Source organism: Megalobrama amblycephala, linkage group LG6 (assembly GCF_018812025.1).
Source record: "Megalobrama amblycephala isolate DHTTF-2021 linkage group LG6, ASM1881202v1, whole genome shotgun sequence".
NCBI classification, from domain to species: Eukaryota; Metazoa; Chordata; class Actinopteri; order Cypriniformes; family Xenocyprididae; genus Megalobrama; species Megalobrama amblycephala.
In genome coordinates, this window is record NC_063049.1 from 17,251,539 (window position 1) to 17,270,274 (window position 18,736).

The 18,736-nt window shown below is 35.4% G+C and overlaps 1 protein-coding gene across 1 annotated transcript in view; it reads left to right on the plus strand.

Moving 5' to 3' along the window:
• st6gal2a (ST6 beta-galactosamide alpha-2,6-sialyltranferase 2a) overlaps window positions 1-18,736 on the plus strand; it is an 83,289-nt gene that overhangs the window by 51,572 nt on the left and 12,981 nt on the right. The window contains exons 3-5 of the mRNA XM_048193135.1: window positions 12,393-12,490; window positions 13,666-13,767; window positions 15,552-15,726. Of these exons, the coding sequence (XP_048049092.1) occupies window positions 12,393-12,490; window positions 13,666-13,767; window positions 15,552-15,726 (375 nt within the window). The remainder of the gene's footprint in view (window positions 1-12,392; window positions 12,491-13,665; window positions 13,768-15,551; window positions 15,727-18,736) is intronic.

Genomic DNA, 18,736 nt, shown 5'->3' on the forward strand with positions numbered 1-18,736 from the left:
TGTAAATAGTTGGAAACATTTGGGATATTGTAAGTACTCAAGTAATAAAATATATAACACTGGCCTAGTGGTTTTTGGATATTTTACTGCAAAAGTATTACATATTGCACCTTTATTATTATTATTATTATTATTATTATTATTATTATTATTATTATTATTATTATTATTATTATTATTATTATTATTATCATTATCATTTTAAATATTAAAAAATTATATATATATAAAAAAACTAATTTAATATGCCTACCAAATCTTATACTTAATATGCTTTTTTCATACTGTACATTATAACATTCTGATGCCTGATGTCGGCTTTCTCTCTCTAACTTGCATAAAAATATAACGCAGGGCTCCAGACAAAAAACAAACAAAAAAAAAAAAATCAAGGAGCCATTGAAAAACGGGCACCAAATAATTTTTTTAAGAGCCACATAACAATGAACTTAAAATTTAAATCACTTACTTTTAGTCATCCTGTTGTGTTTATATATCTCCCCTTTACAGTTTCAGCATTTTCATCTTGACTTTTCTGGGAAATGTCACCATTTTCATTTAATACTATTATAGTTTTTGTTAATATTTTGAATACGATTAGATTTTTATATTTTCTGCTTATATATATATATATATATATATATATATATATATATGTGTGTGTGTATATGTATGTTTTATTTTATTTATTTTTTTAAACATGTCTGTTTAGTTTGTATAGATTTTTATTTAAATAATGTTCTTAGTATTTCCTTCCTGAAGTTACAACAGTTTACTTTGAATCAAATGAAAATAAATATAAATATATGGAAATAAATACACAAACCAAATTTAATATATTTATATAACCAAATAACAAAAAATGGAAATTGATATGCATACTACTTGACTTTGATTGCTTTGAAATACAGCAGGATTCTTATTTTGAAATGTATGTGCTTTACTCTTGCTGCTCATTCAAGTTCAGATGAGGAAGATAAAAACATTGTTACAACTGTTTACAACACAATATACAAGTCCGATTCCAAAAAAGTTGGGACACTGTACAAATTGTGAATAAAAAAGGAATGCAATAATTTACAAATCTCATAAACTTATATTTCATTCACAATAGAATACAGATAACATATCAAATGTTGAAAGTGAGACATTTTGAAATGTCATGCCAAATATTGGCTCATTTTGGATTTCATGAGAGCTACACATTCCAAAAAAGTTGGGACAGGTAGAAATAAGAGGCTGGAAAAGTTAAATGTACATATAAGGAACAGCTGGAGGACCAATTTGCAACTTAAGTCAATTGGCAACATGATTGGGTATAAAAAGAGCCTCTCAGAGTGGCAGTGTCTCTCAGAAGTCAAGATGGGCAGAGGATCACCAATTCCCCCAATGCTGTGGCGAAAAATCTACAGTGCATAATATCATCCAAATATTCAGAGAATCTGGAACAATCTCTGTGCGTAAGGGTCAAGGCCGGAAAACCATACTGGATGCCCGTGATCTTTGGGCCCTTAGACGGCACTGCATCACATACAGGAATGCTACTGTAATGGAAATCACAACATGGGCTCAGGAATACTTCCAGAAAATATAGTCAGTGAACACAATCCACCGTGCCATTTGCCGTTGCCGGCTAAAACTCTATAGGTCAAAAAAGAAGCCATATCTAAACATGATCCAGAAGCGCAGGTGTTTTCTCTGGGCCAAGGCTCATTTAAAATGGACTGTGGCAAAGTGGAAAAATGTTCTGTGGTCAGACGAATCAAAATTTGAAGTTCTTTTAATAATTCTAATTCTGTTTTTTATTCACAATTTGTACAGTGTCCGAACTTTTTTGGAATCGGGTTTGTAATATAAATAATATAAAGTAAACGTTGTCATAATTGATCAGCATTAGTTCATAAGCAATCGGTTGACAAATGTGCGCTAATCATTGATTGTGAGAGCCTGAAGAACGGTCAACAGCACAATCTTTTGACTTTAAAACATGCAGCGCTCATTTATTTAATGAAATTAAAGCTAATAATCACATTAGGGAGTATCACGAATTGTTCTTCCATCCACAAAATATAAGATGCCTTAAAATGGTATGGTACTGAAGACTTTTAATGACCTTAAATTAATCTGATGAGCATGAGCAGAGTGGAATAATGAAAGTGAACGGCATGATTGATGTTCAAAAGTAAGCATGCAATGCATTTTGTGTGTATCTGAAGTCTGCAGAGCTGGTTTCCCCTTTTGAATGATGAATATAGATGAATTTATATGAAGAAATAGGCAGTTGTCTCCTTTACGGAGGAGCAGAACGGTGTGTTCGAATGCAGCTTTTTTGCACCGACGTAGGTGACGCGAGGTGACAACACAGTCGGCTTTCATCAACTCTAGTTCTTTGGTGTCTGTTTGGTGTGAAATTTTTCCCTACCGGTTCATATTTTGGCGCTCTAACTCAGTGAAACTTTCACATGCAGCATGTAATTTACACAACAAATGATGTGATAGGCTACTGGTCACAGAACACGCAAATAACATGCAAATCTGAGTCATAACGTGTGAATTTGTATGGTCGACAATGGCGACCTCAACAAAAATATCACTTGTAAATATTTTTAGTCACAAATGCGACCGTTTTAGGCGCGGTCTGGAGCCCTGTAATGGGAATAATTATGAATTATATAATTATATATAAAAAAAAATTTCCCTTTCAACCTTTTTTTTTTTTTTATTAATGTGTTCAGATTATCTTTTCAGTAGTGGTCGACCAATATCAATATTTTGAATGCTGGTGCCGATATTTTAGAGAGCAGGGTATATAAAGCCGATAGAATCTCACAATAATTTAAAAATGGTAAAGTACATGCATAACAATTGCTGAAATAAAATTTATATTTGTTTTACATTTCATATTCATTTTACTGAATACAAATGAATTAAAAATAAATCTGTAAAATAAACAGACTTATACTTTAATAGGATTATTTTAGAATCAAGAAGTTGCCATTTTTCAACAAAAAAGAAATTGTTTCCTTACTTTTTTATTCATAATTATTACCAACTGTTACACACACGTTAGTACACACTGTTAGTACAACTGTTAGTACACACGTTTTTATCCAGTCTACAAATTCACACTTCAGAAGATCTCACAGCTGGATTCGACTAAGTCTGCAAGACTTGTGAAATGAATGTTTATTAGATATTCAAAGACTTGTTTAAATGCTGATGGTAGATGAGAAAGTGGCAGCATTTGCCTTCTGTTACTGATAAATATAAAGGCAAACACAATACTTTGTATACAGTTTACTTTCTTTGTTTAAAGGTGATAGAGAGGATTTTTTAGTTGACTGAGAATCCAAAGACACTTACTGACTTTTTGAAATGAGCGCATGCATAAGAACAGCCCCCCTCCTTCACAGCTCATTTCAAAGGAACGCCTCCCAAAACTCGTGCACGAGTATTGGAACACGAGTGTTTACCACCGGCATTCGCTGTGTCGTGTTAGTGGATTCATTATGTCGGACTCACCACAGGTAACTCATAATCTGCACTTGTTATTCCTGTCTCCTGACAAAAACATTGCATGTGGCGCCTGTGGAGTGTGGAAAGTTACTGGAGCGCGCAGCCGCGCACGTCTCTCACAAGGAACGTCACGGCAGTGATTGACAAGCCAGAGGGCCAATCGTTTATGCGATGATCGCGTAAACGATTGGCTGATGTTTTTAAGGCCTTACCTCTTGCACAGATGACGCACCAGTTTCAGGTTTCAGTGCACCTAATAAATAGTCTTTTATCAGTTAAAGACAGTTTCAAGTAATATTGCAAAAATGTATAAAACAAAACATCCTCTTTAGCACCTTTAACAGTTCTATCAAATAACGTGTTAGACAGAGCTGTTAAAAAGAGATTTTAAACTAATGAAGGCACAGAATGGAGTGCTGTGTGCTCAGGCACTGTCAAAATAAAAGTCCCGCGTCCAAAACATTGGTCAAACAGAAAAACGTTTTATTTATATATATATATATATATATATATATATATATATATATATATATATATATATATATATATATATATATATATATATATATATATATATATATAATATAAAATATAAAATATAAAAGCCAAATATCAGCCGATATATCAGCCATGGCAATACATTTGTCGACCATTACTTTTTAGTTGTCTGTAATCTTTTCCATCATAGTTGCTTTAAAGCTAGAATAGTTGTTCTCATTGAGCCTTCTCAGTGTCCTGAAAGATGTGAAATCAGTCTTTTTCAAAAAGCCTGTGAAGAAAGGTTAGGTTTTGGAACCGTTTGGTTTTGTTTTGGTTGGGTTTAGGAACCGCTCTTTCTCATTCTCTTCACTTGTGGTTTTTGGTTTCCGTGGTGATGCCAGTTTCTCTGAAAGGGTCAGTGGGATACTGATGACCTTTACGGTTACATAATCACAAGTATCGCAGGGCACACAAAGAGCCCAGATTCTTCCAGCTTTGGCATCTATGGTGGCAGAGCGGTAGTGGGCGCAGAGGAGGCGTTTCCATGGTGATGTATTGTTTCTCAGGATAATGGTGACTGTGCCGTCTCATGAAGACATTTGGTGATGTTAGTCCTTTAGATGAGACAAATCATTTCAAGATAATTTAAGGTGAATGCTTTCCAACCATCTCTTCTATCATCACGATTCTAATAACATTTGTACTTATACTCAAGGGCTTCCTCTCTCTCGCTTCATAGCTGCACTAAATATCACTAAATTTCCCTGTGGGACAATTTCCTATCCTTCAATATTTATATTTTATTATTTCACTGCTATGATTATGAAAGTAATAATATGCTAGTAGAATTAGTGTATTTTATTAGTTTCTTGCCGTTGTTAAGGGGCTAGGTGCCATCGGGACATACTGTAGCTCCTGTTGTTTATATTGTGCTGGGTTTTTTCCTTCTGGATGGAGTCTATGCCTGTCCATTGAACATTTGAAATGTAACAGAAGTAGTTTCAGATAATTTTATTCCATATTGTGACATACATTCTGGTATAATGTATTAAAGGTGCCCTAGAACTTTTTTTTTTTAAGATGTAATGTAAGTCTAAGGTGTCCCCTGAATGTGTCTGTGAAGTTTCAGCTCAAAATACCCCATAGATTTTTTTTTTTAATTAATTTTTTTAACTGCCTATTTTGGGGCATCATTTATAAATGAGCCGATTCAGTGTGTGTGGCCCTTTAATTGCTCGTGCTCTCCGCCCACGGAGCTCGCACTTGCCTTAAACAACATAAAAAAAGTTTAAACAGCTAATATAACCCTCAAAATGGATCTTTACAAAGTGTTCGTCATGCAGCATGTCTAATCGCGTAAGTACAGTGTTTATTTGAATGTTTACATTTGGTTATGAATGAGTTTGATAGTATGCTCCGTGGCTAAAGCTAACATTACACACTGTTGGAGAGATTTATAGAGAATGAAGTTGTTTATGAATTATACAGACTGCAACTGTTTAAAAATGAAAATAGCGATGGCTCTTGTCTCTGTGAATACAGTAAGAAACGATGGTAACTTTAACCACATTTAACAGTACATTAGCAACATTCTAACGAAACATGTAGAAAGACAATTTACAAATATCACTAAAAATATCATGATATCATGGATCATGTCAGTTATTATTGCTCCATCTGCCATTTTTCGCTGTTGTTATTGCTTGCTTACCTAGTCTGTTGATGCACCTGTGCACATCCAGACGTTCTGCCTGCCCTTGTCTAATGCCTTTAATAATGTTGGGAACATGAGCCGGTATATGCAAATGTTGGGGGCGTACATATTAATGATCCCGACTGTTACGTAACAGTGTGTGTGTTGGCCTGAATAAATCATTTACTATAAGATACGGTGAATTTTCTTTATGCAAAGTTTTAAAATTTGGTTTACTGATTGGGATGAATATAGTTTATTAAAATTAGATGCCATTATAGTTAAATGGACAACAATTAATGAATATGACATATTAAATAAATACTGTGTGAAGTTGAAGATTTTTTGCTGCTTCTTTTAAATAGCTTGTTTGCAATCACATGATTCTGACGCATGAAATTCAGATGGAGGGCAGGAAGTGAAAATTAAAATGGACGAGATGGAGGAAAGTCCATACTGTACTGGTTTAGAAAGGTATAAACAGAAAATCACAACATATGTTGGATGTGATTCTTATGTTATCAAGAAGAGCGATTTTTTTCTACTGAATTGAAAGACTTGCCTGCCATCAAAGCGGTAGATATAGAGAAAGTGAAGCTGCCGTCACCCCGTTTTCAGTTCTAGTCTGGTTTGTTTATATCACGCTGCCTTTCTGCTAGTGAGTTTAGGGCAGTATTTTGATTTTTCTGTCATGATTGAGAAAAATATCGCCAATGTAGGTCATTCATGCTGAATGGAGAATTTCAATAGGAACTCACATCATCGTCAGGGAAAAAAATGGATGGAGTAATACAATTTTCGCCTTTTTATGTGTAAAAACACACACACAGCAGGTTGAGGAGGTGATGGGAATAAGCCGTATAGCAAATCTAATAATGTCACTGATTAAACCCACTGCCTATCACTCGATAAAATAATCACATTGCTTAGTGTTTTTGGAAGTTTTGTATTTTGTTTGGTTTAATAATTAACATTAAATTTGCATAACTTGCATGCAGCCACTTTAACACTGTTCACAAGCTTCTATGGGTTTTATTGTTTTGATTTGTTAAAATAAATACAAAAATACAGTGTGTTGGTGTCTGTCCGCTGAATGTGGTCCTCCGATTCTCCTCCGTGGCCATATGGGAAAGTGAATATTTACAAAGACAACATTAAAACTACAGTTACATTTACACCCTTCCAACAAAGAAATGGATCGACTTCTGTCAGCTTGTTGAACACATTGTTTTTATTTGGACATTTTCTACCTTATGATGGCTGAAGCAGCAGCGCGTGACACTGTCTTCACAGTAACCAGATCAACATTGTGAACAGAATTCTACAAAACATAAATGAAAACACCAAATGATCATGCAATGGGATTAAATAGCTTCTCTTCCCTGCAAACGATACCATGAAGAATGTGAATATTTAACCAAGTCAAAAACAAAAATGTGAACAGGTATCCATATTAATTTCAGTATCAGCAGACGCAAAACACTATTAAAGGCGACAGCTTTTAAAGTTAAACAACGACAAAAATTACATTAACGATAAAAGCTCCTTGTGGTTTCTCGGTTTGATGCAAAACATAGGAATTTTGTGATAGCGATTCCTAGAAAAATCACTCCCTGCCCTCCAGCTGCATTTCGCGCCAAAGCAATGGCATCATGTACAAACAACCTGTTGTATCTAATCTTTACCAAGGTCTTTCAAATCCACTAGCGCACTCTTTTGTAAAGTTACAGTCAGGTGTGCCAAGACCAAACAAATCAGTACAGTGTTCATGTCACTGATGTACTTCAACCATGTAATTGCTAAATGCTGCACTGATTGAATTGCTGTTGTATTCGTTGTATAGTAGCCGTTGACACAATATCGGAGTGTGGCTCACATTGATTTTCCTTACATTTTTTATCTAGACTGAGGCCAGTTTTGATCAGGTTATACTTCTCCACAGCCTCTTTAGCCTGTCTATTAAATTCAGCTCGTCTTGTCTAAACATTTCCCATCAGCCGTGCCAACCTAGTGTGCCCTCCAAATATACTCAAGGACGAGCCAGAGAGCCAGCAAATCCACAGCGCAGCCAAGAGCAGATCTGCCAGAGCCCTCGATAAGTCTGTCTTCCGCTCATGTTATCTAAACCTTATTTTCCTGAACATTCATCTATGCATTCAAAAAACAAAATAATATCTGCCATTGGTGTTTATCAATTTCCTCATGATGTTTTGTATGAGAAATGCTGGTTTGTTTTAACACTGTAGTTTGTAGTTTATCTCTTGGTTGTTTCCAGTTATCAGCACAGATATTTCAGCTTTGATTCACATTATTGCCGCCATCATATGCTGTTCAATCTCTTTGCTGTTTTCTTTTCTTTTCTTTTTTTTTTTTCTTTTTCTTTTTTCAGCTCCATGTGTCTACCATCCCAGTCTCAGACGAAACGCCTACAAGGCATCCACAGTCCGTTTGCTAAATGTCTGATGCATATTGTTCACCAAAATGGAAAGCGTTTTCTTGCAAAATCTAATCAGATTAACTTTATTTACACAGAAAGCTTGTCAGAGTAGCATCATCAAAACCAATATTCAGAGTAAGGGGCTGTTAACACGACAGCGTTTTCAACTAATGTTTTTGTTCAACTAACGTTTTGGCCTTTTCATTTACACGACAATGCCGTTTTTGTGGTGGACGTTTTTGAAAATGATACAGATGCTTCAATATGATTGCAAGCTCTTTTTTTTTTTTTTTTTTTTTTTTTTTGCATTCTAAATGGCATTTTCTTTTGAGTATGGATTATTTGAATAGGATATCAAACTGTCTTTTAGTATTCAAAACCATGTTCCTGTTAGAGCAGCAGTACCTTAGCCTCTTGTTTAGATACATCCGCCCCCAAATGCATGTGAAAGCTATTGTGATGGCATGTCTGTCAGATTGTCTCTTCATGTTTAAGAAGGTACTGTCAAAGGTCTGATTAAATGAGACTACTAGAACCCTAGTTGTTGTTGGTTGTCTTCTGCCACCTAGCGGTAATGAAGTGTCTTTACACAAAGCATATTCAGACAATGTGACATTATAAACCTTGGGCTTTCTGTTCATTTAACTTTGGATCTTCTTTTCACATGCTGGGTCTATATAATTCCCCATAACTTGTTTCACACCCATACGTTGGCTCCTTTTCTCTCCTGATGTGACATTCTCTCAGGAGATTGATGTCCCTGTCAAAATAGTGGGGACATGCTCAATGTCAAGCTCAAATTTACTGCTTTGAAAATATTGCTAGTTGATGAAGGCCAATAAACGGCATGTCAGCTGAACTGAGAGATGGATGAGGAGGCGAGAGGCTTCCTTCATAAGATCAGTCATTGTCACGTCACATCCGGTGAAAAAGACTATTCATCATTCACTTTATTTTCTCTCTCTCTTTTACTCTTTATATCTCTCTGTATTGGATTTACATGTAAAAATGCATATTTTGTGTGAACGTTATATTGCAGTAAACCGTTCATCCACTAGAGAGCACTGTTGATTTAGACTACAGCATTGGCTCTACATTGGCTTTTGTGTTCAGAAAATGGTCCACAACAGTGTTCTGTAATAGTTAAAGGACATTACAATTACTTTTATGATTGCTTTAAACATTGACTTAGAATTTATCTTCAGTAAGTATGAATTTGACAACATCCTAAAATTAAATTAAATCACTTAGGATGGGTTAAATGCAGAGGACAAATTCTGAGATTATTCTGAGATTATTAGAGTATTATACTATTCTATTAAACCACACCACATACGTGGTGTGTGTGTGTATATATATATATATATATATATATATATATATATATATATATATATATATATATATATATATATATATATATATATATATATATATATATATATATATATATATGCCCCAAACTTCACATGTTTTATTAGAGTCCTGGCCTGAAGACATAGCACCACCTGGGGGCAACAGGAAATGACATGTTTTACACTGTGATTAACTCCTCATGGAGATTTAACCAGATTCAGCATCATACTCCAGTCTTCAGTGTCACATGATCCTTCAGAAATCATTCTAATACACTGATTTATTATCAATGTTGGAAACAGTTGTGCTGCTTAATATTATTTTAATAACCGGTGATACTTTTTCAGGATTCTTTGAATAAAAAGTTATTAGCATTTATTTAAAATAGAAATCTTTTGTAACAATATACACTACAATTCAAAAGTTTGGGGTCAGTAATTTTTTTTCTTTCTTTTTTTTTGAAAGAAATTAATACTTTTATTCAGCACGGATGTGTTAAATTGATAAAAAGTGATAGTAAAGATTTATATTGTTAGAAAATATTTATATTTTGAATAAATGCTGTTCTTTTTAACCTTTATTTTATTAATTCATCAATGAATCGTGAAAAAAGTATCACAGGTTCCAAAAAAATATTAAGCAGCATAACTGTTTTCAACATTGTTAATAACTGAGTATCAAATCATCATATTAGAATGATTTCTGAAGGATCATGTGACACTGAAGACTGGAGTAATGACGCTGAAAATTCAGCTTTGCATCACAGAAATAAATTTTATTTTAAAGTATATTAAAATAGAAAACCATAATTTCAAATTGTAATAATATTTCACAATATTATTTTTTCTGTATTCATTATGAAATAAATGCAGCCTTAATGAGCATAAGAGACTTTCAAAAACATTAAAAATAGTATTGTGTGGTATTGGTGTGTGTGTGTGTGTGTGTGTGTTTTTTTTTTTTTTATATATATATATATATATATATATATATATATATATATATATATATATATATATATATATATATATATATATATATATATATATATATATATATATATATATATATATATATGTATGAGAGAGATGGAGAGATAGAGATATATAGATCTGACAATCCGGCCCTCGAATGAAACTACTTGAAGAGCCCTGGCTTATAGAATGAAACCAGCGAACGATAGAGAATGTGATGACTTTCATTAAAGGAATAGTAGAGCATAGTGAGGATGTTATTAACCCCAAAGAAATCGAGCTTCCTTAAGAGGTACTGCTGCTGCTAGCATTTCCTAAATATCTCCTCTGTGTTGGAAGTGAATTTCAGCAGATTGTCTTCATGAAGAGCTAGGCTGAGATGCTGAGAAGGGCCTGAGAGCAGAGACGGTAAGACTGTCATCAGAAAACTTGATTAGATGACATTTAGATGGACCTGCAATCATCAGTATACAGAGTGAAGAGCAGAGGGAAAGGACACAGCCCTGAGGAGAACCAGTTGAAGTATTGGGTAGGGCTGCAAGATAAATCATTTTAGCATTGATATCACGCCGACGTGTACATCCACGATAATCACATCGATACAGGCCAAGCACCATGGTTTGAAACTCACGTGATTCTCTGATTTAATTGCAAAGTTTAACCATCATAGAGCTGAAGTTTATCATTTTAACATGTTTTAGGTCCTGTCAATTTAAACATTCAAGAGATTTTAAGCCATTCAAGCGCAAGAAGGCGTGAAAGAACTAGATTTGGAACTCACACGCTGGTTTTTTTTTTTTTTTTTGGGTCCCTCAGACATCATGCGAACATCGAATTCTGTTCTCTTCCACCTCTATTTGTGCTTGAATGGACACATACACGCAAAATAATGTTAAAATACCAATCTCAGCGAGGGTCCTTGTAAACAGTCACTTATGGCTTAAGTAAAAGCAAACAAGTAAAACAGATGCGTATCAGTATACTGGATCCATGCATTCAGTCTTAGTGACAGCAGCCTAATATATACAGGAAGGATGTTGACCATCAATTTCTGAGATCTATTGGTTAGAAAGTCAAGTATCCCTAAAATCAGCTGGTCCCCCTAATGAAAATGTCTGTTTCTCAGCTAGAATATATGGGGTATTGTACTGTAGGGTATTGAACGCCAAAGAAAAATCAGCACACAAAAGTCTGGCTGTGGTGTAAGAAGATTTGAGATGCTCATGAATAGTGTCTGTGAAATAATTTTTATTTAGCTTGGAAACCTTCATCGTAATTGTTCCTCAAAATGTCCAAACATTGTCCTTTCGTTCTAAAAACCATTGACTCTCACCTGTCTCATAACCGAATGTGATGCACCAAGTTTGAATAGGAGCGAATCCGAATGACATTTGATAGCCACAATGGAGGGCAGTTCTCATATTTTTGAGTGAACTTAATATGACCTTTAAAGTCACTCAATCGCACGGCAGATTAAATGGAAGATATCCAATCAATAAAAAAGCCCCTGGAGGTGAACCAAGTAATAAATGGTGTCTGACTTTGTGCTCTGTTAAACAAGCCGCTTGCACAGTTCCTAACAACATATTACAGGCTTGAGCAGTGTAAAGAACGTGTATACCAGCACCGTGCATTCTTATTGATTACTGACCACTTTGCCTTCACATTTCCACCAATGCACTCTTGTACATGATGTGTTCTGAATGCGTTCTTTGTCTTTTTGCTTGAAGCTTGACTTTTTTTTTTTTTTTTTCTTTTTCCACGTAGTTGTTGTTAGAGGCCTCTCTTTTCCTCTTAGGACATGTTGTTTTGTATTGTTGTTGTAATCTGAAGTTGTGCAGGAGTGAAATGCCTTTGTTGTTCACTCATTGTTCCTTTAAAACATGACTCAGTTTGACGTACCAATTGATTAAAGGCCCAATTTTTGTAATTCCAGACTCCCATGATGCAGTGCTGCGGTTTAATACAGCTCCCACCAAGGGTTATGAAAGAGACGTTGGGAATAAAACCACCGTACGCATCATCAACTCTCAGGTGAGCAACGTTTGATGTTTTCAGCACGCATTAGTAGTAATCAGCCACATAATTGCAGATCTCATTTGAACATCCTCTGGCTCGTCCTCCGGCTTTATATTTTCAGCTAAGATCTGAGTCATCATGTCCTAGTGGACACATGCTTAACGGGTAAACAAACCGAAACCATGCTGACAGAGAAGCTGCGGAAAGTGCTAGGTCCTTTGTCAATTTACACGAGTGAACAGATCAATGGGAACAAGATGGGAACAGAACTGTCGCTTACTGCAAAGTAGCGTCTCAAGTTCACTCAGAAATTTTGTTGTTTTCTTACCCATATGCCTTTTCAAACAAGTATGACTGAGCTTGTTCTGGGGAACACAAAAGGAGCCGTTTTGAAGACTGACCACGTGCTGTCAGACTCTGAAAGGAACAAAAAAGCTGCATAAAGGCAAAATGAAAGTGGTCCAAAAGATTCATGCTTTTTTGGGGAACAGACTGAATTTAGGATATTATTTTTTAGATAATCTTCCCCTCCCCCATAGTTCTCAAATATTCACATATCTGTGTATTAAAAATGTGCAGTAAAATACCATTTAAAAGTTTTGGGGTGGTAAAAAAAAAATTGAAAAATTGAAAAATCTCTTATGCTCGCCAAGGCGGAATTTATTTGGTCAAAAATGGAGTAAAACAGCAACATTGTGAAATATTACAAATTATAACTGTTTTGCTGCTTTTTTTTTTTTTTAACTGCATTTTGTGCAGCATGTTCACTTTCAATGTGGACTGATATATTTCTCTTTGCTGGAAACATTGTTTCTCCAATCACATTGCACATGGTTAAAGGTGTGGTTAATTACTCACCCTCATGTCGTCCCAAACCCATAAGACATTCATTCGTCTTTGGAACACAAATGATGATCTTTTTAATGAAATCTTAGAGATCCTCCATTGACAGCTATGCAACTACCACTTTCAAGGCCCAGAAAGGTAGTAAAGACATCGTTAAAGTAATCCATGTGACTCCAGTGGTTCAAACTCCATTTTATGAAATGATATGAGGGTGATAAACTAATGACAGAATTTTAATTTTTGGGTGAACTAACCCTTTAAGTCAAAGTCAGTGATGCTGTTGTATGTTTTCCGACTAATCAAAGAGTTGGTTGGATCTCAATTTTGCATCATTTTGCTTGCAGATCCTGGCAAATCCCAAGCACCAGTTCAATACAAGCTCATTGTACAAGAATGTAACGCTGGTGGCGTGGGATCCTGCTCCATACACGCTCAACCTGCACAAAGTGAGTACTGACTACCCAAAAACACATTAAACACCTAGAACAGCCATTTCCTAAAAAAAAAAAAAAGTTTTGTTCATTAGTTATCAATAAGAATTGAAACATTTTTTACATTTTCAACTTTTAGTGTGTAATGTTTAAAATTAAGGTAATTTTGACGTTTTCAAACCATCTGTGCAATCACATCTCTAGAATTGTATACTTTTGATATGTCTCCCTGTACATGTGCAGAGAGCAGGTGCTGTGGTACTTTTGCAATTCAGATGAGTGCAGGCACCATGCTGGAAGGCTATCTTGATTTGTCTGGTCTAAACACTTCTGCTCACACACCGCTGAGAATCATAAACCACAGCACCGGGGGAAAAAAAAGATCAGAGCGGATTACTATAAATGCGCACCAATCTGTCCTTTGTGCCCTTAGCTCACTGGATCCGCCCTCTAACACCATTTCTGATGTTCACAATCCCTTCATCTCGTTGTTGTGGACATGAAATGAGGCATTCATGGGATACATAAAGAATAGGTGGTCATTCTCTTGGCTGCTTTGCCTTGACTGACTCCCACAGAGTGACAGCACGACTCTGACGCATGTGCCATCTAATGACCCCATGATTGCATGAAGACATGACAATTTTCACAGCAGGTCCTTAGAAAAAGAAGAAAAAAATATCTGACCACGTGGACAACTTGAAAGCCAATTAGATTGCAGGGATTTCAATTACTCTTTTAAAAAAGACCCTTTTTCTAGAATATAGGAAGTTGACTGTAAGGTCAATAAGTAAGTCTCTGTGCAGGTGCAGGGTCAGTGGTTAATTCTGTATAGTTGATTTATCTCTCGCTCTTCTTTTTTTTTTTTTTTCTCCAACCCTCCATCTCAGTTGTGCTCTTATTTTTCTTGTCAATTGAAGAATACAATAGTATTTCTCATAAAGCACAATGAACCTCTGAATTATTGTTTATGAAGAACAAGAGAAAAAATTTTTTTTTTTTTTAATATATATATATATATATATATATATATATATATATATATATATATATATATATATATATATATATATATATATTTGCCTTTACACACATATATATATATATATATATATATATATATATATATATATATATATATATATATATATATATATATATATACACACTTAATATAAAGTGGGACCGCTATTGAGTTGGGATACGGGTAAGTTTAGGGACAGGTTTGGTGGTATGGTTAGGTTTAAGGGAGGGTTGTTGTTTTTTTTAAATACAAGTACAATGTGAGAACATGTACACGGGTTGGACAGTGAAACTGAAACACTTCACTTACGATCCACACAAAATATTGGGAGACAAATCCAATCACAGACTCTAAACCAGTTGCCTATTTAAATCCAAACAGCAACATAACGATATAACGGATACAACTGCGATATAACAGAAGTAGCAGCTTATCTTTTCTTCAGCATTTTGACACACATCTGAGTGAACCAAATTATGATAAAAGAAAAATGTAGGGTGGGGACTTGGTTTATCCACTGGTTGTTTATTGGATGGAGGCAGATCTGAATTGTAACAAAGGGGTGGGTTTAAGCAGACAAAATGATTGGAGAAGTCTGACGTGATCAAAAAGTTATGACATATTAATGAAACATTTACAAGGTCAATTTAAAAAAAAAAAAAAGGAAACATACATGAATGAATCATTCACAAAAAGATGCATTCAGTAAATAGATTAATGCAAGGCAATAACACTTTTTTTTTTTTTTTTCATCTGCTTACTGTTTGCTTTTTAGTGGTACTCAAATCCAGATTACAACCTGTTCACACCATACATGGAATACAGGATGCACTTTCCCGCACAGCCTTTCTACATCCTGCACCCGAAATACATCTGGCAGTTATGGGATGTGATTCAGGGTAACAATCTGGAGAACATCCAGCCCAACCCACCCTCCTCAGGGTTCATAGGTAAGACCCACACATACAAACTCATACATGCTCATATTCTGCTCTACCGTTTCAAAACTCTGAGTGAAATTTCTATAATAACAAACAAATAAAGTAAAATTGCACGATAACTGTTTTCAAACCACTTTCACAGTCCCAACCCAAACTGTTGCCAGTATTTGAGGTGAAACTCTCATTTTAATCCCAGTCGGACTTCTCAAACAAACTGATGGCATTCTTTTTGAGTGGCACAGAAATTACACACTTCACCTTCACTTTACATTTCATCCCCAACTGCACATCTTGTTACAGTCTCCCAAAAAAGTGGCCGTGCTTTTAGAAATCTGTGCTTGAAGATGTTTTATTTGCCTGTCAGCCGTGTCATGTTTCCGTTATCAAGTGAGTACTACCATTAATGCTATTAGTGACTGTTCACCAAAGCAGCTAGGTAACAAGAAGTGAAGCACTTCTCTTTTCTACGCATGCTTTGGTATTGAAACTAAAATATAAAGCTGACAGAACAGCACTTGGGTCTGTCTGTTGTCAGGCGTTTGATCAGTAAAGCACAAAGGAAAACCCTCCAAACTGTGCTATTTTAAAATAAAAACAGATATTTAACAATAATTATTTTACAGAACAACAGTAAAATGACAATACTAATATTCATGGCTGTCCTAATTACTTTGGCGAAAAACCACAGGGAGACCTTGAAGCTTCTATTTTGTAGACAGCAGATTTCTAGACTATTCATACCATATAGTTATATAATTAAATCTCAGCCTTTTTGATTCGATAATTGCACCAACCTGCGAGTAACACTACTTCACACACTGATATTTACTCTCATTTAGCACTTGGCGGGTGTTAATTCTGAGCCCTGTCTGAAATGCTAAGGGTGTCCTGCCCACAGCCGCTTGCTCTCTTAGTGCTGTCTGAAGCAATCCATGCATAAAAACAGAAAAATCATCCCTGGTTGTGAATTAGGGCTGGGCGATATATCGCATGCGATTCTCACGCGCATTTCGTCAGTAAAGCCGGTTCCCTGATTACCGCTAAATCACCATCACCTGCTTTCAAATGGAGCGCCTTTTAATAGACAGAGCCGTAATTCACGGACAAGCCACGCAAAATCGGGTTCATTATCGAAGGCGATTCATCTTCGATACTGAACGCGATATTGCGTGGCTTGTCCGTGAACTACGGCTCTGTCTATTAAAAGCGCGTGAGAATCGCATGCGATATATCGCCCAGCCCTATTGTGAATGTATTACAACATGAGCTGCTTACTAAAGGCAATTTTGCAGAGGCAAGCATCACTGAGTAATACACTCTAATTAAATGTACACCGATAATTCTGAATGGCCGTCAGTGGAGATAGATGCGCACATAATGTGTTTTTGCTGTTCAATTATGGCAAGCCGTTTTGACTTTTATTCACGTCTCAGGATATGAATTCTTGATATCAACAATTCAATTGTTGATATTAGGAATTACATTTCCACTAGTAACAATGTTACTTTTTGATATCAACAATTCAATTATTGATATCAACAATTCAGTTGTTGATATCAGGAATTACATTTCCACTAGTAAAAACTAGAATTCTTGATATCTGTAATTGTATTTTCACTAGTGAAATGTCACCATAGACTGCCATTCAAATTCAATTGTTGATCTCAAGAACTGATTTCTTACAAGTTGAAATTCCAATTTCACATATCAGAAATACAATTCTATCTTCCAAACAGTGTTTTTGAAAAACTACTTACCCCACCTTTAAAGTTAGTTCAACATGCGTCTTTAGACTGCGCTTTTTCATTCCTCTCACCCACGTCTCATGTTTTGAACTATGGCAAGCCATTTTGACTTTTATTCATTCTCAGGAATTATCAAAAATTATTATTTTTACTAGCAAGAATTGTATTTCTGATATGTTAAATTGGAATTTCAACTAGTAAGAAATCAGTTCTTGAATGGCAGCCAATGGTGACATTTCACTAGTGAAAATACAATTACAGATATCAAGAATTCTAGTTTTTACTAGTGGAAATATAATTCTTGATATCAAAAATTAGCACTTTAACTAGTGAAAACTGAATTGTTGATATCAAAAATGAACTTTGTTACTAGTGGAAATGTAATTCCTGATATCAAAAATTGCCATTGTTACTAGTGGAAATGTAATTCCTGATATCAAGAATTAGCACTTTAACTAGTGAAAATTGAATTGTTGATATCAAGAATTCATATCCTGAGAATGAATAAAAGTCAAAACGGCTTGCCATAGTTCAAAACATGAGACGTGGGTCAGAGGAATGAAAAAGCGCAGTCTAAAGACGCATGTTGAACTAACTTTAAAGGTTGGGTAAGTAGTTTTTCAAAAACACTGTTTGGAAGATAGTCGGGCCGACACCAACAACAAACATATAACCAATCAGCATTAGGGGGCGTATAACGGTCAAGGAGACAGAACAAGCAAGAGGGAGATTTGAATAAAAAAATAAAAAAATAAAATGCAGAAAGAGAGATGGGACACAATACAAAAGAGCTCAAAAGAATATCACTGGAATGAAGGATTATGACTGGGCAAGCGCTTTAGGACCCGCGTTTATATTAGAAAAGCTTTCCAGTGCTGGAGAGAGCAAAGCGGGAAGGCCTGAAAACAGACGCGGAGGCTGCTTTGATTCCGCTTCACATGTGAGTAACACTGGGTTTGAGTGTCATTGATTGTCTGGAGCTGATGTGCTGTTGGCAACTAACAACAAACACTTGTTTGTATTTACTCTTGTGTACTGTATGTTCATTTTTTTTTTTTTTTTTTTTTTTTTTTTGTGCTTCCTTGTTGTCTGTTCATCATCTGCACTTTATTATTCGTGAAACATTTTGTTGCGCGTCAGCTGTGATAAACAGACATCCACTTTCGCATAAACCACTGCGCACTAACGGCCGCTAGAAAATGCGGTGTTTAGCGTCATTGTTAGTGCACTCACCTCGCCTGCCAACAGCGAACGGGCCGGGGTTTGAGACCGAC